Source organism: Gavialis gangeticus, unplaced genomic scaffold (genome assembly GCF_001723915.1).
Source record: "Gavialis gangeticus isolate Ggan-Ray unplaced genomic scaffold, GavGan_comp1, whole genome shotgun sequence".
In the NCBI taxonomy this organism is placed as follows: Eukaryota; Metazoa; Chordata; order Crocodylia; family Gavialidae; genus Gavialis; species Gavialis gangeticus.
The window spans coordinates 16,591,417-16,616,718 of record NW_017729014.1 but is presented as its reverse complement, the minus strand read 5'-3'; the positions used below and the strand labels follow the sequence as shown (position 1 = coordinate 16,616,718).

At 49.6% G+C, this 25,302-nt stretch overlaps 1 protein-coding gene across 5 annotated transcripts in view; it reads left to right on the top strand.

Annotated features, from left to right (window-relative positions):
• LOC109293764 (Golgi integral membrane protein 4-like) overlaps window positions 1-17,030 on the top strand; it is a 93,500-nt gene extending 76,470 nt beyond the window's left edge. For 4 of the 5 annotated variants that reach the window (XM_019511859.1, XM_019511862.1, XM_019511858.1 and 1 more), the window contains 6 exons: window positions 1,034-1,191; window positions 4,797-5,005; window positions 9,712-9,779; window positions 11,855-12,025; window positions 14,720-14,791; window positions 16,466-17,030. In XM_019511859.1, the coding sequence (XP_019367404.1) occupies window positions 1,034-1,191; window positions 4,797-5,005; window positions 9,712-9,779; window positions 11,855-12,025; window positions 14,720-14,791; window positions 16,466-16,576 (789 nt within the window). In that variant the 3' untranslated portion in view covers window positions 16,577-17,030. The remainder of the gene's footprint in view (window positions 1-1,033; window positions 1,192-4,796; window positions 5,006-9,711; window positions 9,780-11,854; window positions 12,026-14,719; window positions 14,792-16,465) is intronic. The other variant, XM_019511860.1, reaches the window with a different exon arrangement.
• The last annotated feature ends 8,272 nt before the right edge of the window (window positions 17,031-25,302 follow it).

The following is a 25,302-nucleotide window of genomic DNA, read 5'->3' as shown; positions in this document are numbered from 1 at the left end:
TTATGCAGTCCCTTGTAACTCTGGTCACCCTCCAGAGATGGATTGAGGCCAGAGCTGAAGCCCACCAGGCTTCTTTGGACTGGGCTCAGGCAATGCCAGGGGCTCAGCGACAAGTGGATTCCTGTGCTGTGGAGTGAGCGGAGCCTGGCAGTAATATCAGCCGGTCAGAAGGAAATAAGTGGATAAATTCTTATTGTATCCCCTGCTTTTCCCTTTCATTTGTGTATGACTTGCCTTTCCTAGTGCCTTCCTGCCCAGGCTTTCCTCCCCTGTTCTGTGGCTGTGCTGAATTTATTCTCCCAACCCCACACTGAGGTGGCATTGAGGGGTGCAGTGTTACCACCTCTGTTTTCCAGCTGGTGTTGGGGAGAGTAAGGCTTGAGTTCCCTTCGTTATGTGCTGGCTTCATGCTTCACCACAGGTCCGTGACAGAGCCAGACCCCCCTCAGGAGACTTTGAATTGGGAATAAAAGCCTCCTGCGCATGCCCAGAAGGAAGATCCCATGGTCCTTGCCCTGGCCTCAGACTCAGGACAACGGGCTCTGTTCTTGGCAGTGTGTGTGTAACTTTTTCATTCCCTGTGGTCCTCCATGGGGATAATAAAAGCCCTTCTACCTGGCAGGGGGTTGTGAGAATGAATTAGCATTAATTGCATAGTGAAAAGCAAAACTACTGTATAATTGTAGTGCTTTGGGGCCTTGATTGTTCCCTTATTTTACGGTGTGGCCATCGTGTTGCTCTTTGCTGCATGGACACTTTCTGAACAAGGCAAAATGCATTTCATGTAGGCCACCAAAGAGAGAGGTTTCTTCTTCACTGTATGGGAAAGGAGTGACTTTCCTATGCTCAGAATATGGATACCTGGCTGGCTGGGGTTTGCATCTCAGCCTGTGCAGTAAGTTGTATCCTAGTATTTACTGCGGAAAAATGTTGTGACCTAAAAACCTGAGGCTGCCAAATTCAAGGGGCACTGAGAGAGCTGAACAGCACAGAGGAAGTGTACGGGTCCTCTGAATGTTTTTCCTGTCTCCAGGATCAGAAGTTGGGGATGGGCAGTCCAGGGAGAAAAAATGAGGAGAACCAACCTCCTGGTGGGGAAGCACCTGATCCGAAACGCCCATCCACACTGGAGAAGGTGCAGACTCCCGAGAACCGCCCTTCAGCAGGGAACAAACACGTGCAAATGCAAAGGTTGGTACCGCAGAACTGGTCTGTACTTTTGGTGTGTAGAACAAGCCTGGCCACAGGCCTCTCTCGAGACCGGCCCCCTGACCTCTTTCCTCTTGTTCAGCATCATCCTGTATAGAAAGATACTACCAATGGAGATTGCAGGTTCCAGTAAGCTGTGCTCCTCCTGGACCTGAGCTGTGCCTAGTCCAAGGGCAGCCAATTATTTCGGGCAGAAGGCCTCTTACTAAGTTTTGGCAAGCCATCATGGGCCGCATGACAGGCAGCCCAGGGCAGATGAATATTAATTTTCTAAATTTTTTAAGGGCCTTGCAGGCTGGATAGAATAGCCTGGCAGGCCGCATCTGACCCCCGGGCCGCATTTTGCCCACCCCTGGCCTAGAGGCTGCAATGCACAACACTGGGTCTCGATTCGAGCAGAAGGCTGCATCTGTCCAGAGGTAGCATTGCATGCTGGGATGCATCGTCTGTATGAGTTCGGCTTCCATGTTAAAGAAGGCAACAGAGCACCACGTGCAGGACTCTTCTGGTCTTCGTATGGCCAGGAGCTCAGCATCATGGGATAGGTGTATGCACTGGGGAGGAGTTATTTGAGTAGGGTTCAGGTCCTGGAGTTAATCTGAGCTGGAAGAAACAGCAGAGAGGTATTTTGTGGGAACTTATGCCAGACATTCCCTCCCTCTACAGTGGGCAATTTAAATAGATGAAATAACGTGGGGTTGAGCCAGCTGAAGGAATACAACGTAATAGGGGCCAGACGTCTTCAGCAGCAGGGCGGTTTGGGGATCCTTCCAGCTCCTTTCATTAAGAAGCATTAAGCTATGTATTAAAGCTGAGGCACGCTCATGTTTTCTCCTAATTAATCAGTAATCTGTCAAGCGCTGTGGGAGCAATTGGAGGAAAAGTTGAAGGTCTGTTACCATCAAGGTTATACAGCACACTAGGAGCGCCAGACAACTTCTGGCTTTGCTTCCAGGGCTGAGCTGAATGTCTGCACCCTGGATTTCCCACCCTCTTCTCAAGGGGGATTGTGTCCCCTGTCGTGGATGGAGTTGGTGCTTGGTCTAGGTCTCCAGCATAGCAGCAAGGGGTGCCTCTCTGAAAAGTCTTGCACACTTGGAACATGGACACTAAGAAGCATATGGACATTGTCCTTTTTCCTCCCTTGAAGTTAGCTGCTTTTTATTGATTTGCTTAGTGTAGTAAGTAAATCTCAGTTTAGTTGGGCCTTGGCCTAGCTGGACAAGAAATTTAAACTTCTGGGCTTAGTTGGAGCCTTAATATTAAAATTCCCTGCCCCTTAGGGTTTACAGTTTTTATTAGTTAAATGCAACAGGCTTCTCTGTATGCAGTAATCGTTCCATGCTCTGGAATCACTTGCAGATAGAGGAGGATTCGGAGCAGAGGTGTGGCTTCGACCCCCAGATTATGGCATGGATCGTTATTATCTGTCTTGCTGTCGTGCTGAGTAGCCCCAGTCCTGGAGAGGGACCCTGCACACACAGCAGAAGTATGGTCCCTCCTCAGAAAGGCTTGCAGTCGATGTGGCGCTCTCTGGAGATCAGTTAGCAGAAGGAGCATTCTGCACAGGGAAAAGAGCTTCCCACCAGTGCCATCCCTCAACCACAAAGCGACTCTGCAAACTCAGCACCTTCTTACACCGCATCTCTCCTGCCTGAATGTCTCTGAATGGTCACATCCACTTACTTTACTGAAACAAAGAAGAGGTTGCTCCTGTTAGATCTGGAGCTACAGGAAAGCCAGAAGGGAGGCAGCTGGAGTCTGTTTGGAGTTGTCACCCATGCTCTGATGGAGACCATCTCCATTCCTGTCCTCCAGCCTCACTCTCTCTTCAGACTCTGTGTCTGGACAGCACATGGCACAGAGAAGCCCTGCTCCCTGCACTCCACCAAGGCCGCTGTGATTGAAAGACTTAAGAAACCCAACTAACTTGGAGAAAAGATGAAGTGGATTTTCCCTGATTACACATGCCCAGCCAAGAAGGTCAGTGGACTCCTGTAGACAGAACTAAGGGTATTTGAGTCATGATGACAGAATGATCATATATGATCACTCATACATAGAAAGGTGTATTTCCTCTGAATGGCTCTAACTTTAAGATATCATCAAAGCAGTCATCAAAGAAGACTGCTGTTTACCTGGGATAATGCTTGTGAAATGGAGGAGAACATCACACTGACATTCTTCCGGAGATACCAGTGCCAAAATATACCTTAAAGCTGGTGTGAAGGCAAAAAAATGCTGCTTTTCCAACATGAGGAGCTAGTTCAGAGGTCAGATTAGACCATCAAATTCCAGATGAATTCTGAATGCATCTTTACATTTTAATTGTTCCTGTCTTGGGAGAAGCCAAAGTGGAAGTCAAGTGCTGTTTTCCTGGCTAAAAGCTTGCGTGGTAGCAGTTTGCTGGCTTCTATAAGCCAGTGAAGTGGAAGGAGTTGTGCGCACTGGCCCCCTGCTTTTTAATGGCAGATCCACCTATGCCTTGCCCACCCCGTGACCTCCACCTCCCCACAACTCACTTCTGTGCAGCTGTAATGCACAGCTGTAGGGACAGGCTCTGATGATGGATGTCCAAAAGAGGTTTGTGAGATTGTGGAGATACCTGATGGGTGAGAATACTGAATTGAAGAAGAGCATTGCATTTGGTACCTGTCCTGTTGCTGGTCATTGTTAATACCCTCTAAACCACTTGTTGTGCAAGTAGGGAAGGAGATACAACGTAGGCCTAAGTACGGCTGGAAATAGGAACCTGTGTAAAGCATGATGGAGAAGAAGAAATCTCCTGGAGCAACTCATGGCTGCTCAGGAGGGCTTGCCTTTTCTCTCAGAGACAGAGCAGCGTGGATAATTGTTTTTAGCTTGATCATTGAACCAGGTCACAGATTTGGGCTGTAGGAGAGACAGACACCCCAAAAGGATCTACAGATGGAGTTTCACGACAGCATCCATGCCAGTTACTGCAACAAAGAAATCTTATTAAACCCCCCCCGCAGAAGCAGAACAGCTGTGCTATATTGCAATAATGCTTATTTTTATTGGGAGTGAGGGGATGGCAGGGAGGCTTTCTACATACACAATTCAAACCTCTACAGCTTTCAGTAATGAAGTTTCAGGGTTTGGGCCAAGTTTTCTAGGCTATGGCAGTAGTGCCATTACTGTTGTGCTAAGCAGAAAGAGGACTTTTGATTTGATAACGTTTCCAGAAGGGAACTTTATGTCTTCTCATTAGTGTGAGGTATGAATACATAGCAATTTAGAGTGGGAGAAAATATTGTTGTTTCCGGACAGATAAAATTGCAGCTCATGAATAAGAGATGAAAGCAGTTCTAATAATAATACTTTGCATTTATGACGCATAATTTATTCTGCTGTTATGCAGCATATTAATTGTTCTGTTTCATGCAGCTGGCAGGGACCACTAATGAAATCTGCTACTTTTGCCAAAGATGTGCAATTAGGCAGGGGTTTGCATGCGGTTGGAGTTTTTCCTGCTTGCACTTAGGTTATGAAATGCCATCTTGAAATATCTCTGGGGCTTACTGCTGTAAGGGCTGTTCTCTTTTTTTGTTCTTACTTCACTGCAGCTGGCAGGACATCATCAACAAAGTGAATGCCCAAATGGATGAAGAACAAGTGCATAATTATCCAAAGAGCCTTCACTTTGACACCCGGCCTGAGCAAGCGATGCCGAATGGCAACTTACCGCTGCCCAATCAGAAGAGAGGGGCAGAGCCTCACACAGCCAATCAAGAGGCAGAAAAGGAAAGGACCGACAATGAGGAACTCGAAATGGGTAAGGTTTCCATCATTTGGTGTGGTATCAAGAGAAATCACATCTTTCAAACAGCCCCAACCTTCCCTCGCTCTCCTCGGGGCCACTAGTCATTTCCTTCTGTGCATGTCCTCGCTCAATCCCATTGGGATGTCTCAGCACTGCTGGAGGATCTTTGCATCGCTAGAATAATTTTGTGTAATGCCCCAGGTGTCCTCTGCCCTGCTTTGGGTTACTGCAGGCAGGTCAGTCACTGCCAGAGTGGCTTGTTATGAAACTGCAAAGGCCTTTACAAAGCCATCTCCTCTCTGCCTAGCAATGGGAAGAAATGAGTACTGGCTTAAACAACCCCATTGCAAACTCCTGGTTGCGGTTGCTGCTGCTGGAAGCAGCCATAGTTTGAGTAACAGCATCCTTATAGATGCTGGAGGGGTTTTTTTTCCCCCTCCAGGAATAGAAAAAGAAGGGACCCCTTTCCACAGCATGTACAGGCAAGGCTGATGTCCTCATTCTCCTTTGCTGTTTGAAGACTCCTCAGCATCACCTTGTTGGGTGGCAAGAGAGCACTTCCATCCAACCTGGATGTTCCCTGGATGCAACCTCCTGCATACCAAAGCAACCTGGAAGGGATTTCCTAGGGTCCTTTGGGGGCTGGGATCAAACGCTTCCCGAGACCAGCTAATTCTGTAGGCCAGCCGGCCAAGTGCAGCTTACCGCTTGACAGCCTGTGAGTCTGCACATCTGGGCAGCTGGAGGAGACCCGCACTTGAACTCTTTGGCAGATGTCTGAAAGGCACTGTCTGCTGATCAAATTGCCTTCGGAGGTCCCGCCTGGGCTCAGCCCCTGGAGAAGGAGGGGGAAAAAAGGTAGCTGACCTAGTGTTAGAGTTCATCTGAAGGCCAAGAAACTGGCTCATGAATAATTCACTGCCCTAGCTTGTAAGGGAAGAGCTTTATCCCCACCTCACTTCACAGGCACAATTTATAATTATGGCTATGCCAGGGGCTGGGCAGTCACACCACCTCCCACGACCTGATGGGGTGGGGGAGCCTTCCATTCAGGCCAAGTGAGGGATTTAGTGCCCCTTTGTTTAGTAATAGGTGAAACCAAGGACACTTGGAAGTCAGGATCCTGGCTGGGCCCTGTGGTCCAAGGATTTCCCAGCATCCGGATGCAGCGAGATCAATTTGATTGCTTCACGGCGTTTGTGTGTGTGGCTGAGAAGTAGCAGAGGCACCTCCAGAAAGAGAAGGCAGCAAAGAAGTACCAAAGGCACCTAGGAAAAGTACTTATAGCACGTGTGACTCTGAGCCAAGTCAGAGAGATTTTTGGCTACCCGATGGCTACAAAAAGGCTTGGGAGAAGTGGCTATTTAATCCCATGTGGGTTCAGGGAAACAGGACTTTTGTGTGCATCCTTCGTACACAGGCAGGTTACTGTGGTTGTGAATGGAATAGGGCAGGGAGGTTGGGGAGCTGGGACTCATGCGGTCTCTGAGGTCCTGGTTTCAAACACTAGCTTAAATCACGCAGCCTGGTGGACCCAGCCTAGTCTCTTGGGAGGGGATCTTAGCATAATTGTCACTCACTGCTCCAGGGAGGGCCAGGATTAGGAAAAGCAGTGGGGTGTGAAGAGGCAGCAAGAGGCATGTAGCGTCAATGAACCTTGGATAATAGGGCCATAAGAGGGGCAGGGAGAAAGCCTCTAAATCATGAGTTCAGTTCCCTTCCAGGGCACAAGTTCCCCAGCGTGTGCCCTGTTGGGTATTGAACTGCTCCTGCCATGACCTGGGCCAGTCTCCAGACAGAACTGGGCAGAAGTTTGCAGAAGAGGAGACGTGTTCTTGCACCAAGGCCGCTATGCCCCATCCACCCTCATAGACACGTTCAGCCGCTATTTCATCTTTAAACAACCTGCTTGCAACAAGTCCCCTCTGTGGAATCAAGCTAATTGCTTCACATCAAAGCAGATTCCTCTCTGGAGGGAACAGCAACGCTGTGGGGGTCAGAAAACACTGAGACCAGCCGGTCTTGACCTCCATGTCTTAATTGGAATCGACACCCTAGGGAGTGACTTCACCACCCCGGCCATGTGGCTGTCTAATTGGGAGCACTGCCGCCTGGAGGGCTCTTGTTTGATGTTCCAAGAATATGGAGCCACTGCTGGGGATGTACAGCACAGACGCTCTGCCCCTGCCTGCGCAAGGCCCTCATTAGAGCTGCTGTCACGGAGGAGAGTTAACGAACAAGATGGGGAAGGATCATTCTCAAAATGGATGATGAGTCCCCTTCGCGCCACCCTGCCGCTCCCTCGGGAGGCTTGAGCAACATCGCAGGCAGGACTAGGTCTTCCCTATCCGTTTTGTTTTCACTCTGGACGATGTCTTCAGGCTCCTAGGACACTGGATCAAATGGATCATGGCTTGGATTGCAAGCCTGGGAGAAGAACTGCCCCATCCCCCCAGAACGAGAGACTGGGATGCGTTGTGGAAACTGTACGGCGTGAAATCCGCAGGTGTCTATGGGCACACTTGGTGTGCTATCAACTAGGTAAGGAGAGCGATGGGTTTGATGCATTCATTCTGAATTAATTAATTAATGCAGAACTCCTTTCATTATACCCCTCGCCACTTGAGTTTGCTGTCTGTGTGTCCTGCTTTGCACCTCACTTTGTGGCGGGCACCACCTCAACAGGACTTTCTTCTCAACCCAGAAGTCCCTCGGAGAGATGACTGTTGAGGGCTGTGGTCTTACTTGTCAGCCACTCAAGCCCCTGTGCGACATGGGTGCATCTACATGTGCTATTAACATGCAGCAATAAACTCCAGCTCATATTGCACTGGAGTTCATTGCTCCCAGGTGCCACGTCTTCACGTGCGCCTGGCGAATGCAGCACACTGAGCTGGGTCGGAGCAGCCCTAGCCGGCATGGGACCCAGGGGGTCAGCCTGCTAGCCCAGGGCCGCTCGGACCCATCTCAATATGTGCAGAGGGGCTGGCTGGGGCATGAGGGTGCCCCAATGTGGGGCTGCCTGCACTGAAGGACCCTCCTGCCCCTGCCAGACCCGTCAGCATCTACATGTACGTTGCTGCGCACTAAAGAGCACTGCCACAGGACGGTACTTGTATGTACAAGCACTAACCTGCGGTGGAGTTGATTCGTTTCTGGCGGCCTAATAGAGCTGCACTTGCAGGTGCTGAGACAACTGTAGAGCTCATTAGGCAGCCCCGCAGTAAATGTCTCGTGTAGATGCGCCCGGTGTTGTCACCTTAGCCGTGCCAGTCTAGGGAACGAGGGAGCAGAAACAGCATCCTGCTACATCGGCCCTGTGGCCTCAAGCTAAAAACACGGTCAGCCAAAACGGTCTGATGTGGCCGGACGTTCACCGTTATCCATGGCAACGTGCTCCTAAGGTCCCTCTATCAGTGCTTGGAGTGACCGTTGCATTCAGGGCCAGAGCTGGATCCTACTGGTGAAATGTGGATCCGGGGCCAAATCCGACGGGCTCTCAGTCCAGGCTTTAGGTCTGGGCCTCCCTCTCGCTGAAAGCAAGAGCTGTGGCAGGCCCAGTGTCCCTCTCCAGCCTGTGCCCGGAGGTCAGCATAGCTAGCGACCTTGCTCCCACTAGCCGACCCTCAGCGGGGCTGGTCTTTCCCCCCGCCCCCAGCACTGTGCCTTTTATTGTGTCGTCGTCTGTTATCAGCAGCCCATGCCCCAGCAAAGGTGGAAGCGGCACTGACCTGTAGCCTGCGCTGGCACATTTTTGGCCGCGAGTGATGCTCTGACTGGCTGCACAACTGGGTTGTTGCCATGGATACCGCCCAGACTCCACAGGAGCCCAAGGGAAAAACTGTTCCCTGAAAACAAGATTAGTGCCTGAGCAGCTGGCAGCTCGGAAATCCCACCGCCCCGCAGCCGGACTCCAGCTCTCTCGACACTTCCCGGGGCTCAGAGGGATGGACTGGACATGGCAGGGGGTATCGAGCCCCCGAAAAGGAGACGCGTCACTGCAAATTCCTTGCCGTTACTGTCACCTGGAATCATTTTTCCTATAACCTTGACTTAAGGGAAGACAGTGAATGGCAGTCCCCTGTCTTATCCCGTGTACAAGGTACAGCTCGTGCCTTGTGAGCCCTGCAGTGATGCAGCCCCCGCCTTCCAGCCCTGCCAGTGCAGTAACTCTGGGCTATGCAATTATTTGCAGTCATTTGCATGCGTTTTCTGCTGTTCCCCACCTTACTAGTTTTGGATATGGCAGAGATTTTCTTTATCGCCAACAGACCTCCCACACTTCGGGGGTTGCCATTGTGGGAGGTGGTGTTAGCAGGTGAGGGCAGACCAATGGGGGCCCCTGGAGATGTGTGGAAAGTATGGGTATTGGCACGGGGGGGTGCAGCCAAGGCAGCAGGAGACCCCGTGTTTGGGCTAGGGCAAAAGTGACTCCCAGGTTGGATTTTGGGGCTGAATTGCAGGACCCCACCGGCCTCAAATGCAAAAGTTGCCCCTTCCCTTGCCTCTAGAAGTAGCAAATATGAGCTTGTAGCCTGTCTAGGTGCTGACTGGTGAAGCAGGCAGTAATGATGCCATAACTCGCCATCGCTCAACAACAGCATTAACCTGCTACTGCAAACAGGGCCCCATTTATACCAGCCACGGTGTCTTTTGCTGCTCCTCTAGTGAGGTGTTTGGACCAAAGGGCCTACTTTTCACATCCTTTTTCCTTGCAGATGCTGGCATGATTGAAAGAGAAGAGAACTTGAACTCTCAGAAGGACACAGCTGCCCAGGAGCCAATGGTAAGACGAGTCCCTCAGGTGCCACCTAGGTACCTCCCGTGAGTCTGGTTAAAAACACCACTCTTCCTACTATAGCAGAGACTGGAAGCTGCAGGGGGTGACAAGGAGGGAGAAGGTCAGTCTAGAAAGGCCCTGCTTAAATACTGTGCCCTTTAACACCCGCTGAGACAGGACTCGGGGCTGGGTGGACCTGCAGTCTGACCCAGTCTCTTATGCTCGTAGATGCTGTCAGTGCCACCATCACTCCAAGGTCTTCCTCCCGTCACCAGAAGTTTTTATTTTAATGAGGGACAATGGGGGATTGTTGATTTTATTTTTTAACCCAGCTCCTATTGAAGTGCTCAAGGGAAGATGTGGTCAGCACAGTACTAGGAGCCAAGAGTTTTCATCCCGGCTCCTGCCACCAGTTCTCTGCAGACCAGCCATTCCCTGCCTGTTTCCTCATCTGAAAAATCAGTATAATTACCCACCAGTGAGTGTCAGGAGACCCAGAACTGGTCTGTGAGTGAGATGGGCTGTTGGCAAAGTGGTTTTCCATAATCTGTTACAATGCATCTTCGGTTGGGAGTTGGTGCCTTGCTCTTCTTGTAGGGATGAATAGGAGGCAAACCCTGGTTAGAGCCTGCCTCACTGGGAGGGGGCCATGGGGAGATGGTCCTGGTGATAGAAAGAGGGGTTACAGTATGGAGAGGGCCAGAGAAGCACAGCGTGGGTGGAAGGAGAGGCCTCAGCCATTTGCAGGGCTCCTCCAACAGCAGGGGAAAGTACATTGGCACCAGCTCTGAGGAAGCATCATTGTTTGGCCCTGTCTGTCAATTAGCTAAAGGGTAAAGTGCTTTGAGGGTGTGAAGTGCCAAATATTATCGCCCCTGTGCTTTTACAGTCCCCTGTCAGTTGTGAGAGCCTCTCTCTTCTCCATCTGGGAGAGGCTGAAGGAGAGAGCAGCTGCTCCCCTATGCGGTGAGAGAGGAGTAGTGACCTCGGAGAGAAACAGCTTTCCCCTACCCCTTCCATCCCTGGCCTCTGCGCGCAGCGGCTCGTGTCCCCAGTGATGCTGGGTTTGCAAGACCACAGCCAGGCCTGCAGGTCACTGAACCAGGGAGGACTCCACAGTGGTGTCACAGCCATGACCCCTGCAAAATCGCCTTCCTCTGCCTCCCCAGCGAGGACACAGCTGTTTCTAGTTGGTATCTCCCCCACACAGGCATCTCGGTGCTGCTTCCGTTTCTCTAGAAACAACAGCCTCCCTTGGGCGGAGGAGGACACCATAGCAAAATGACAGCAGATATTAAGCACAAGAGATGATTTCCTTCCCCCTCATCCTCAGCTCAGGCCTGACGTGTCCATCACCAGGCATATTTGTGGTGCGGGGCAGATGTCTTGGCTTTCCCACAGTCCAGAGCAGCGGGTGCATTGACATGTCTCCTGAGAACATCTGTGCCTAGAAAACCATCCTTGTTCTTTTGGGCAGGGGGCTGTCCTAAGTAATTACAACAGGCCTAGCATGTCGCCTTTTTGCTTAAGACAACTTTCCTTTTGAAAGTGGTTTAATGCATAGAGATTGCAGCCACCTCCTTTCCAGGGGTTGATTCGGGGTCATCAGTGTGTTGCAAACGAGCTCTTCTATCACAGCAGGGCAAACCAGTTTCCTGGCGTGAGTGTTTGAGTGTTGCTTTCCTTCCTCCCTTGCTCTAGGCTCCAGGTAACACCTTGTTCGAGCTTTGTTAACACTGAAGCCTGGTAGAGGTTATCAGGAGTTGGACCAAACTGGCTACTCTGGAAAGACCCCTGGAGTGGACTCGGGATGGGATAGCAGCAGGATGGGGGCTGTGGAAGGAGAAGGCAGAGTTGCCAGCTGTGTGTGACCCCATCCCCTCCTTTAACCGTACTGCTTGTGGGCTGATCTGAGGGCTCCTGTACAATGAGCCTGGAGGAGGTGGGAAAGGCCTTCCTCCTAGAGGCTGCAGTCAAGCAGCACTCTCCCAAGTCTCCAACCTTGTTGGTTCCCTTGGTGAGACCTGGATGCAGTCATGAGCGGGACCAGCTTGGTGTTAACGAGATGCTTCTCTCCCCAGTTGCCCGATGATGCTGCAGACCCAGCCCAGGATCCCAACAACCAAGGGGAAGACGAATTTGAGGAGGCCGAGCTGGAGAGACCGGACTTTGAGGAGAAGCCAGGGGCCTCGGACAAGTTCAAGGAACACAACAGACCGGTGAAGGAGGGGACAAAGGAGAAACCAGCGCAGGTGATTGAAGGGAGGGGAAGCCACTTCTGCAGGTTTATGGGCAGGCAGGAGAGGGCAGTGCCTTCAAAGATTTCCCACCCACTGACCTCTATGTCGTACCACCAGAAGCTGCTTACAGGTACGCCATGGTGATCTGGCTATGAGAGAGTCCCTCCTGCTCCTAATTTTGTACAGCTTGAGTCTGCTGAGTCCATTCCAAATTTCCTTTTGGCCCCCAAAAGCCACCAGCAATGCTGCCATCCTCTCTCGAGCTTCCTGCTCCAGTGGTTGGTACACTCGCATCCCCTGGCTCCCATTCTTCGCTCAGTAGTTCTGCAACACATTTTCCCCTTCTCCAGTGCCAGGCTGGGACCTGAGCATCCCAATGCCATCGGTTCATTAGGAGTGAGGAGAAGGGTGAAGAAATTTGATTGCATTATTCCGATTGTGACAGCTTGCCCTCTCCATTGGGTCAGTGAGGCCAAGGCCATGGCTGACACAGCCCTGGTAATGCTCCGCTGCTGCAGGTGAGTGGTTTGGACAGGGTAGGTCTCCTAGTCTCGGGGCCCACTGTTGCATTCAGTAAAAACATTCACTTTAAACAATAAAGTGTTTAAATCAGGACTCATTGCTCTCAGATGCTGTTGAGAGGCCAGGACCATAGCAAGATTCACACAGGGATGAGGTACACATGTGGATATCAGCAGTGTGCAATGCTGTCACAACTCATTTTTTGCTTTGGGGGCTGAAACCCACCTCTTACTACTGGAAATCAGGATGTCCTCTAATAAGACTAGTGCCGGGGGAGAGAGGTTGATTATCCACATCTACTACCAGGACTGCTTCTGCTTTAGGGCCTGTGGTGCTGGGCAGTGTCAGAGGCAGGCTGCTGGCCTCTGTTGACCTTGGGTCCAACCCAGTGGGGCCCCCTCCTCTGTGACTTGTCTGGGGTGGTCTCTTGGTGTCAGTGGCCCTTGCAAAGATCCTACCTGCTTGCTTGCAGAAGGGAGACATTCATTTTGCCAAGTATTTCTTGCTGTCTGGAGTCCGATTCTGCAACGAGGAAATCTGAGCTCGTTTTGACAAGCTGCTGAATGTTCTCCTTGTCACTTGTTTTTAAAAGGAGCATTTTGTCTGTCAGGCTGTAAAGTGATGATCAGGAGCAAAGCTTAAACGAGTCCCAAGCCAGTGAAACAGTTCTTGAGAGAGCAACTGTGTCTCCTGCAGTGCTGTACAGAGTCACTCTGAGACCTTGGACAGATGCATGCATTACCCTGGGCAGTGTACATTTGTTTTTTATTCTGATGTACATCATGCTGGGAGCAGCTCTCCTGGGGTAGCTCACACAGTAAGTGACTGTTACTTGCACCTCCCTGCTAAGTAATGCTACCTGTTTGCCTTGAGCAACTGGCTACTTTTGAATGGTTGGAGACAGACAAAACCTAAACCAGTGGCATAGTTCAAGCACTGCTTCTTCCAAGGGGAGCTCTCAAGCTGATTTGCCCCTGCATAGGCTTTTGCATCATCTGTTGGCTTCTTTTTTCCATCAGTGTAATGCTCACAACAACAGCATAAATGTTTTGTCTGTCCAGGGCCTGACTGTGAAAAGAGTTAGCACCTTAAATCCTTGCCTTCATACAGGACTGGGGTGAGCTGATCACACTGTACAGGCAGAAGGCAGGTACTTTTGGAGGAGTTGTGAGAGCTTTTGTAGCGAAAACCCGTACTGACTTCTGACTCCTTTCAGATGGCAATGACCTTTCGTCATCAGCTTCTTAACTATAAACAGGCTAGCACACGCATACCCCACTGCCTTCTGCTAGATGGAATCGGAGCTGCGTGGCTGCGTATCGTAAGACCTGTCCTGGTGATGGGAAATGGTGATTCTCCTTCAGTTAAAGCAAGAGGGGCCCATTGTTTTGAGGATTTTCCATCCCATAAAGTTTCAAAGCAGCCCACTGTGAAGTCCTTTGTAACCATTAGCTTATTGCAGTCCAGCTATTGAGAAGTCTCTCTTGCAGTCTGGATGCTGCAGCAGTCAGAACTATGTAAAATGCTAGTGATAAACAGGGTTTAACTCTTGATCAGACTTGCTTAGTGAGGGGACAGTAGATAACACAAAATAGCAGAAGAAGCCAAGATCCTTTTGTAGAAGCACCTCTCCTACCTCCAGTTTTCCCATATTTCTCCACTGCCTGAGCCTGCTGCTTTGTCTGCCCCTCCTCAGTCTTGATCTGGCACCAGGTTTCTGTTCCACCGGCTGGTTTTCTGTAGCCAGGGCAGCAAGCAGGCTTGGGGTTAGAGCAGCCCTGAGTAAGGCCACGGTGAACGCCTCCCAGATCTGGTGGGTGTTGGAACGGGTAGCGAGCCAGCTCGATTCCTGTTTGCAAGGCTGGTGCACGGGATCGCAGTGCAGGTGGCTCTTCATGAGAGCACTGTCCACATGGACCAGGTGGCCCCTTGCTGCTCAGCCTGTCAGGTGAGACAGGAAGTGACAGTGAAATGCAGACCTGATCGGAGTGGCTGTAAATCAGAAGCTCTGTAGACTGTCCTTCATGGATGTCCCAAGGTCTTGATTCAGCTTCCTCTATACCTTAGGACAGTCCTGTTCTCCAGAGCTGCTTGACTATGCCCTGGGAAGCAGAGGAGGAGGTGTTCTTCGGGTTGATCACACCAGGCTGCTGTAGTAATGTCTGCCCTGCCTATGTTTTCCAGGAAGCTGTTGCACCCGAGAAGGACAGGGAAGACCCCCTGGATGAATACCAAGAAGATCAGGAGCAAGAAATTGTATGACATTGATGTCCCCTCCCTGCCCTCTTCTGCAGGATGATTGTTCCCTGAGTGGGTTTGGGAATAAGAGCCAAGGTCAGCCCATCAGTGTCTGAACAGCTCTGATGGATCCCCCGAGGTCCTGGTGCCCACTCTTGACACCTTCTCTGGGCACTGATGCCCCGTGTCTTGTGGAGCACCCAGCACTCTGGGTCCCAGGTGCCTTAGTGAAGTACGCAAACAGGCCTTGCTTTTCATAGTTGTTGGTTGTAGTCATGTTAGTCTAAGGACATAGGCAGACAAAGTTCTTTGGGTAGATGTGATATCTTTTATTAGATCAACTGGAAAAAATTGTTCTTTGCAAGCTTTCAGGCACACTGGGGCACACTTCTCACAGGACAACCACTCTCTCTCTCCAGTCTCTCAGTTCTGATCCTCAAAGGGAATTTACAAAACACCTTTCACAGATGAGCCTACAAGCTTCACTTCATAAATCTACTGGATACAAAACACCATGAGCTAAAAATATGAATTTTCATTTTCACCTAGGAGAAATTTTACAATCTTTGCATTCTCCTATGCCTGAGGAAGGCTGAGTGTGCCCGAAAGCTTGCAAATAATTTTTTTTTTTTTGCAAATATCTAGTTGGTCTAATAAAAGATATCGCCTCTGCCACGAGTTCTGATTCCTTTTGCCTGTAGGCCAATACAGCTACAACCTGTATCCCTGGACTAAATATAGGATTTATGGCACATTATAACCTGCTTGCCATCTGATAACCCCAGGTAACCTGTGTGCATTTTACCAGCTACATTGTATCACCAGCTCAATATTCCCCTTTCCCCCCTCTGCACCTACCTGTCTCGCACCTAATGTCTGCCGTTCCCTCTCAGCCTCATTGCCGCTCATTTGCATTTTCACAGACCTGCACTTTGCATGTTGGCTTCTCTTCTACCCAGGAGAGCACACAATTCACCGGCAGACTCTCTATACCTGAAGAACGGTGTTTGTGCCCCAAAACTTGCAGAGAACAATTTTTTCCAACTAGTTGGTCTAATAAAAGATATCACATTTACCCAAAGAAACTTGTTTGCTTTCCAAAGGTGCGTCCCAAGATACCGTTGATTTCAGGGAGAGCAGCAGGCAGCCAGCACCTCTGAAAATCAGGCCCCTGGTAACAGTGGAGGCAAATGAGGCTTCAGATGTTTTAAATACCCCTCCTATGACACACTCAAGCCATTGGTTGTTCCAGGCACGGGGGATCTGCAGGCACTTGCCCCTCCCCAGACCCCTGCACAGCCCAAGATGGAGCTTTTGGTTTATTTTCTGGTTGTGACTGACTGGCTCTCACAGTGCTGGGCATGGGGGTGTCTGAAATGAAACTCTTGGGTAAAAGATTTAAAAGTAACAACAAGAAGTTTCCTTTTACACTGTGTATAACTAACTTGTAGAGCTCATTGCCACGACATGTTTAGCAGGGGGTGTCCCCAGGGGTTTTGAAGCTGTTCTGTGCCAGAGGGGCTGGACGGCCTCTCCTCATAGACCTTCTTGGACAAAGGATTATTATGTGGTTTCCGCAATGGTAGGGACTGGCCACAGTGGCCCAGAGTCCCCTTCTAGTCCTGCATCCCTGCGCGTGAGCTTCTCCCTGCCTCTTTAGTGCTAATGTCCCCTCTTTCTCCCTGCCCATAGGAAGACCATGGAGGGGAGGTGGATGATAATGATGACCTGGAGCTGGTCCAAGAGCACAAGGACCATGCAGGGCTCCAAGGAGCTGGTGGCAAGAAGGACGATTACTACTGAATGTGCTGGCAGCCCCAGAAGAGAGCAAAACGCTGTGGGAGCAAGGGACCCAGCATAGCTGGAAACACCTGTGGTGACCTGGATCCAGCATTAACCCCTGCTGAAGAGGGGGAGAAACAGGATGAGATGAAGCTTGAGAATGCACATCCCTTTTGCGGGCATGGAGCTGTTCACCCCCTGCCCAGCAGTGTAGAAAGGAGAAGTGAGGCTGGACTCATGGTATGGCTGAGCCCTGCTGCTTCTCTCTAAGATGCTGGATTTCTCCTTGGTTTTTCACACTCTTTTCTTATTTTCCCTGTTTCAGAAGAAGAGTTTGTCTATTTTTTACTGCCTGGGGCGCGGGAGGGCTGGAGTATCTGCAGATCTCCAAGACTCTGCCAGTGGCATCCGCCTGAGCTGGATTCTGAGACATACTTGGCTGATCTGTAATACAAAGCAATTGGTCTTTCTAAGAGTGTTGGGTGAATGGTGTTTCTTTACAGCATCATCTGCTCCTACCAGGGGGAGGTGCAGAGGGAGGGCAGTCAGCTTGGGTCATGGCAAGGAGTGCACCCTCCACCTGAAACATCACCAGGGAGTGATTCCAGCTCCTCACCCCTTCCCTCCTGAGCCCCCAGTCTGGAATCGGTCCCCACCTGAGGCAGCAGACTTCCTGCCTGTGGCAGGGGGGCTGGACTCGATGAACTTGCAGGGTCTCTTCCAGCCCCTAATGTCTGTGAATGTCTATGAATCTATGAAAATCTATCTTTTCCTGCAAAACTCAGAGCTGAAAGCAGATCCCTTCCCCCTTCCTGCAGCTAGGACCAGGGTCCTCTTGCGCTAGGCACTGAATGACCCCATATGAGGACCCCATATGCCTTGCTATGTTCCTCAGCATTTGCATCGGAGACAGGGCAGGTGCTGAAATTTCTCTGTTCCCAAAGAGGATGTAGCAGGGGAGTTTGGAGGAACAAGGTTTTTTCCAACACAGCAGCAGTGCGTCTTCTCCTGTAAAGCCCCATAGCTTTGATCCCAGTTACTTTCCAGGAATTCTTAATGGCAGGTGATTTGTGGCCTGCCTATAAATCATGCAATCAGATGCTATGGTCACCATAAAGCCCTCCATCATCTGTGCATGGGGCTTACTGTCCTCCTTGCAGTCCACATCGGGTGGCACTGCTGGGTGAAGAGAAGCTAGCAGGTGGAGCTGACAGTGGTGGGGCCAAAGAAACAGCTCTGGTCCTTTGACCAGCTGTTTATTGGTCAGACTGGTTCAGTCCTATCTATCACCTGTAAGGCCAATGTTTCCACCCAGTGAGCTAGGGGCACCTCCAGATGGCACAGGAGTAACGGTTACTGCCGATAACCAGGGAAGGGGAGTCCACAACCAGAGCATGCTTGCTTAGTTCCAAGCAGAGCCAGCACACTCCTTAACGAGCAAAACATGCTCCCAGAGCTTGCTTCGTACCATTGATTACCCCACTGATGAGCAAGACGTCCAGCCCTGTGTCCTTACAGCCTTGGAACTGATGGGACCTAGTGGATTCAAGGCTGCTTGAGAGGTCTCGAGATAGAGGGCTGTGGGTCAGCTTCATCCGTTATGTGGTTAAACAGAGCACACTTAAATTACAAAGTAGATAGTGGAGCAAGTACCAGTAAGTCCTTTGTGGACTTGATCCACGGGCTGGTTTGTTCTTTACCATATAAACAGCAGGTGACAAATTTGGGTTGATGATGTGTTGTTATGCAGTGAAGGGGATTATGCACTTCTATGTCTATTAGGGGGGTACCTACAAAACAACATGCTGGGAATTGGGTTCAGTTGGTTTCCTGTAGCTGGATATCAGATCAGCATTCATCACCACCCCACAGTTAGAAACCATTGAATGCACCCAGGTAGCGGTGAGAAGACTGGTGTGTGATCCAGGCGCTATGACTGGTGAGTAAAGGAGGACTTGGGTAGCGTCTCTGATGTCTTTCATAGAACATCCTTGAGATGGTGGTGATGTCAATCACTGACCACCCCGGACCTGACCTAACAGGGCACCAGTCAAAGTCTTGATTAGTAGTTTTCATTATTGGCTGCTTCTTCCAACTTATGATTAGTGTTGTTATTTTGTACAGCCCTCATTGCCCAACAAGGCTGAGCCTTTTGTTTGGCCAATATTGATTTCACTCCTGCTGTTCTAATGGGGCTTGACATTAAGAGGCCATTCTTTTACATCTCGCTCATCAGCAGGGTAATCAGCGATGTGAAGCAAACTCCTAGAGCATGTTTTGCTCATTAAAGAGCATACTGGCTGCCAGCTCTGCTTGGGACCAGGCAAGCATGCTCTGTTCCTGGATGGTGACCCTGGTGCAGTTGTGAACAGGGTCATTCCTATGCAAACACCAGTGTTGAGCAAAGTGCAACTTTTCTATAACGAACTTGGTTACAAAACCCCAAGCTTCTCTCCAGCCGAGCAGGGACACTGAGCACTCCCTGGTGTGAGGCACTGGAGGAGGCATCCCTGGTGCCTGCTTTTGGCTATAGCTACTCCCATGCTGGAGGCAAGGAAGAGGAACTCATCTTCCTAAAGCCGCTCTTCTCTGGGGGTGAATTTTACTAGCCTACCCCCTGCCCCTTCATACCCTCCATCCTAGGACCTGAAAAGAGACCCTATAAAAAGGAAGGGCTGTTGGGTTGGCAGCTCACAGCACCTTGCGGGAAGTCCCTCTCCATTCCTCATCACTACACGTGCAGACCATTGTCAGTAACAAATTAGCATCTTGTGATCTCTTTTTTTGGTAGGCCTGTCACCTACCAAAGAGCCCAAGCAGCAGTTTGATACCTCCCTTACGCCAGCTTTAAAACACCTTCTGTTTAGAGAGTAATCAAAGAGCGTGCATTAAATATCACAGTAAGCACCACAATAAGTGGGGAAAGTTGCTGCCATCTGAGTTAAAACGCGGAGGGGGGAAGGCCTTATTCTGTATTATGCTTCTAATACATGTTGGACCCACTTTTCTCTTACTAACAGAAAAAAGGAGCGACTTAAGTGAAGATAGTGGTGGAGAGGGATTAAAATGGGCCTCTAATGTTTTCTTTAAGTTCAGGGCCCCCAGATCATTCTGCCCCACTCCTGTCAGTCATATGGTCTCAGCTAGGAGGAAGGTCTCTGCTATAGGGAGAGCTGGGAACTGCCACATGGTAAGTGTAGCCTCAAGGTTGATGATGGGCAGCTGAGCCTTTCTTAGTTGGGAGCAGGATGCTACTAGCTCCATGCTACATTTCTGCATCATCAGGGATGGTGAAGTTGGCCTTTTGGTGACCTGGGCTGGGTGGGGGCGATGAGGGGGAGGAACTTAATATTTATCCTGGGTGTCTGTGGACATCCATCTCCAGATGGGAAAGATCACCAACACTAAATGGATAATTGATGGGACCCTCTGGGAGGACTGGCACAGATTCCAGGTGGCTGCGTGCATCCTACAGCAGAGTTTGTAACCCCAGACTCCTGATGAAATGCTAGTGCGAGATAAAAGCTGAGGGAAAGGGGGTAGCAGGGCACAGGTTCCTACTGAGAGGAGAGAGCTGTTTCAGGGGGAGTAAGGGTTTCCACCTGTGGCTGCCTGGCCTATAAGCCCTTATCTCACCTGGAAGACCCCATGGAGAAGCCAGTAGTTTGAATATGGCAAGCAATGCTCCCTTACATCCTATTTAAATATGCAGTTAGCACTGCTGATGGTCCTCAGCAACTTGAGAAGGAGCCTGGTGCTGAATTAACAACTTGCTCATCGGCAAACAAAAAACTCCTGCTAAAGCAGCTATTCCGGGGGCTTAAGGATGGGAGATTTGTTACCAGCTGCTTCCTCCCTGTGAGTCCTGACACTGAACTAGGGGTTAAAATTTACCTCTACTCTGAAATAAGCTGTGAGAAATCTGTTTCCACTGTTGCAGAGCTGTCTACCACAGCCTGGCAGACCTTGCTGGAGACATCAGGGACAGAGCTCCCATCCTTCAGTTCCAAGAGCATGTGCACCCACTGGTAAGTGTGTGGTACGGGGTCCCCTCCTCCCCCCCGTGGATTTGAGCTGTGACACTTCCCAGCTGCAGAGATTTAGCTCAGGCTAATTGCTAAGAGCATGCACTTCTGCCATCTTCAGTGCAGTTGGGTAGCAATAGCTGGGATCAGAGGCTGACCCAAAGAACAGCGTTAAATCCCAGCCCTCTGTTTCTACCTTGCTGATGCTCTTGGAGTCTGTCGATGCTGCAGTTACTGCTGTGACTACAGTGTAGCACAGAGACACCTGAGCAGGCTTTCAACCAGCTTCTTGATAGCAAATTCTCAGAAGCCTTAATGCAAAAAAGGGGTTGTTGGTACAGGCTAGCTGATGTCCTCTTTGCGACTGGGAAGGTGGCTGGCTAATGGGTTTCTAATGCTCCACCCAGCCAATAGCTTCATGCATCATGGGGCTCTTCTTGTGCCCTCCAGCTTGGAGGCCAATGCAGTGGGTTTGTAATCTTGCTCCAGCTGCTGAACCAATAGGGCTTTAGCCCCCAGAGCTCTTCAAGTTGCTTCGCTAATTAGTGTATCCCCCTATGAGAGCTCATGCACAAGCAATTTGTGAGTGCTGTTCCTCGATCCCACATCCTTGTGCCCCCTGTGGGTATCACTTGCCTTTTTTGATGGCGGCGAAGGATGGAGTCTCCCAAGCCTGGGCCACGCATCTAAATAACCAGGAGAGAGCAATGTAGCATATCCAGCTCGTGCTGTTTAGTGCCCTTGCTGGTAGCATCAGGAAAGCAGCCGGGGACAAAAGGCAAAAAGCCTTCCCTCTACTAAAAGGATGTTCCTGGCAGGCAGAGGGCGAGCCCCCAAGTCAGTCTCCTTCCCCTATGGACACCATACCACAGCCTGTTTCAGTCCGCTGGCTAGAGTGCCCCAGAATGATCCTTAAGTGAAACAGTTAATATCATGCCAAAGCTGTGCGCTCACCTCCCAACCTCGCTGCGCCGTGCAACACGGCTTTGGCTCCACTGCTGGCTATAAATAGCAGTTTTCAAAATAGATTCATCAGATGAGAACTTGTCTGCCCAGCGTCTCCCAGCTGGAAACGCCCCTGAATCTCAGCTGGGCCATGGAGATGTCACCATTTCACCACTCAGCAGCGACACCCATTGTGAGATGAACAGGAAGCTCCCAGTGACCCTCAGTTTTTTTCCTTCCACTCTCTATAAACCCCTTTCCCCGTTCATTTTCACCTGCACCTTCTGGCTGGTGTAAGTAGGTACAGGCCTCATTAAAGGTGAGCTAAGTACTGGAAATAAGCTCCCAGCAGCGATGAGGCTGCATGCTGATTCAGAGGGACTCAGCGGGATTTATCTAAATAAGGAGGCTAAATTCCTCATGCCTGCATGTCCACGATGAGTAATCTTTGAAATGACAACTTGGAGGGAGTACAGCTGCTCGGCCCCAAACACAAGACTCCCTGCTAAGAGAATATTTTCACATCTCTCTGCTCTTGCCTGCTGGCCTCTGCTGAGAGCTAAGCATCTTTTCTCCAGGGACTGTCTGCCCAGAACCTAATATCAGCCCAGTGCTTCGTGGCTTTTGCAAGCTTTGGGATGGCTAGGTCTTAATTATCCGGATTATAGCATGGTGATCCCTATATAGTACCTCCTTTGGGGTCCCAGCTGAAATGGGAGGAACGGGAGGGGTTACCTAAACTACTTCTGCTGCCTGGATGACAGAAATAGAAGAGCACCTGAGTGGCGCAGGTGGTTCTGCCTACCTGAGCACTGACTATAAGAGGTGTTTCTGGTCCTGTTTTCTCCCTTGTAGGCTGCCCCAAAACAGCAGAGCGCTTGCTCCAAACAGCAGAGAGGCCCGGTGGAGTTCCTGTGGAATGGGGGTTAGGAACAAGAAAGAAAGGGAACAGATGTGGAAGTGAAGTTTTGATTCACAGATTTTCCCGACAGACTTGTCTGCCCAAGGTACATGCTTCCGTACAGTACAAAGACATGGATACTATTGCTAACAGGTGCTGATGGATGCACGTTGGTGGCTGCAGGACAGGATGGTATTTCTTGCTGTAATCTCTGTGCTTGGCTGTATTAACCTATGTTTTAGGGACCTAAGACAAACATTGCCTCCAACCCTTTCACAATGCACTGAGGAGGGATCTTGCGTTTCTACAAAGAAGCACGTGTCCAGGGTTCACATCATGGCAGTGTATTACATTTTGGATTCTCCAGCCCAATACATCCCAAACAGCTTATGACAATGTATGCCTATAGTTAGTTATATTAATTGTGGACTTAACAGAAACTAACTTGTCCACACTTGTCTTAGAAACTTCTTTGGGGTGATGGGGCTTATTATTCGGTTATGTAGTATACAAGGATTAAGCCTGGCAGTTGTCTAAGAGGATTTAAATGAGACCTGTCCTATGTGAAACATTTGAAATGGATGATCAAAAATGCTCTGAATTGTATTTTAAATTCTACACGAACAAACTACTAACAGCTACCAATAGAAAATGAATGTTGCTCTTGTTTCTGTTAATACATAATGCTTACTCCATTTGCTGTCTGAAGAGGACTAATTCTCATTGGTTGTTTGAATTTCTGAATGAGCCAGGTCCTCATGAAATGCCTTTTGACCCAGGTCATGGCCTGTAGGGTCCAATCCTGCCAGGCCACAAGAACCTGCAACTTCGACTGACTTCTTGAGGCCATGCAAAATTAGGCCTTTTCTCCCAGCTCAGCCAATGCACTTCCACTCCTCTGCCTCGTGTTAATCTACATCTGGGGTGTTGGGGGCTCTTCTGAGAAAAGACAGCCCATTATGGTGAACTCCGTATGGGCGCAGCAATATGGAGAAATGTTTTCTGCAGGAGGACGGGGCTAAAGCATGCTTCCTTCTCAAAAAGCAGGAGTCTCTCTCACAAAAAACTGTGCCCAGGGCTCAAGAGGTTGTGCTGTTGGAGTGCATCCCCTTGAAGAGGACTGGTGATATAGGCAACAAGACTTGTCCTGCTCATTCAAGTACATTGATTTTTAGGGTCAGGATAAAGGAAGTGTACCCGTGATGGAAGGATATGTTTAAGCTGCTGTGAGTTTCTCAGCTAGATGGCTGAGACTGGTCTAGGAGTTAGCAGAGGGGAAGTAATTGCATCATTGTGTGCTATTCCCAGTATCTTTGCAAACTTGCAAGGAATCATATTGGTTTGGTCACCTGCAAAAGCTTGCAGGAGTGACTACCATCTCTAACCTGCTGCAGCCTTGTCCAGATGGTCCTGGCTCAGATGCCCTTGCTCCATGAGCAGCCCTGGCTGACTTCACTGGCATCGTGCACGAACAGTGCTATTGGCACAAGTAGAAATATCAGCATTTGGCCCAAAGGCAGCAGTAGTGCCTAGGCTGATGTGGTGAGAGAGTCTGATTTTTTTTCCCCAGAGTGGGAGTTGCAAAGCAGCCATGGGTACCCCCTTATACTGCAAACCATTTAACGAGGCACCTCTTTGCCGCTACTTTGAGAAACATTTTACCTTCCCATGCTCAGTACCTGACCTCCATCACATCCCTTAACCGAGGAACTCAAAGCACTTTGTGAAGTCTCTATTCATTGATTGCTCCAGTGATGGCATTGCTTTGACAGAGCCTGTTTTGAAAAGCAGACAGCAGCCCTTTACAGACCCCAAAGAGACAGAGTGAACTGGGAGCTGGCTCTAAGCCCCCTCAGGACACCTGCATCTCTTACCGAAAAAACGCAGTTGGGTCTTTAATGGTGGCATGCTTTTCCCCACCTCACTGGAAGGTTTGCAAGTAAGTTAGCAGCCTCTACAAGGGGGTGTCTTCGGCAGCACGGCATCTACCACCGTTCTGGTGCAATGGGTCGGTGTCTACTCAAACAGAAAAACCTTATCACTGATCTGCTAGCATCTCTTCCTGGACCCCCTATGTTTGGTCTCTAATCCATGGTTCTCTGTGACAAAGTGGACCTAGCCCAGCTTGCTTTGTGGTGGTAAGTTACCCTTCTATCAATCTGCACAGAAATTAGTGGCTGAATTTGCTTCCTGGGAGTATAGCAACATTGCATTTTAAAGACAAGTCATTTAGACTAGAGAGGGTAGCTCCACACCAGACCATTTTGTCATGTAAATGCTCAGCACATCTAAAACAAGACTATATTTTAGCAAATATCAGACAAGGGTTAATTGTTTTGAATGCATCTGAATAACAGCTCTAAGACAAGTGATTTTTGGAGGCATAGCACTTCAAACAAATTCCATCAAACTTCAGGGCTTCAATTTTGGTTATGTATCACACTTCCACAAGCCAAGAAAAATTCCTGATATAGAAATACAAAACCCTTCTCATCTCGCCAGATCTCTTAGGCCTGACAGATACTGCACAGAAGAGAGGACACCAGTGTTTAGGCTCATACTCGCTATGATATTTTATGAGGTTGCTTCGTTTCCAGTACCTGTCTGCTTAACCTTGCACAGGCTGCTATTAGGACAAATGTCCCAGCCATACACATCCGTCATTCTGTCCTAGCACCACAGCTGAGATTCCCTTTACTTCTCCTTCAAAGCGATATTCATGAGTGCTTTCATACATTTGCTCTGATCCCTTTTTTTTTTTTTCTTTCCATCTCACCTATTGGCATTCTGGTCTCATCAGCTGAGATCTGTGCTGATGTTATTTATTTATTTTTTGGTCCTGCAGTTAACATTGATTTTTTTTTTTTTTTTTTTTC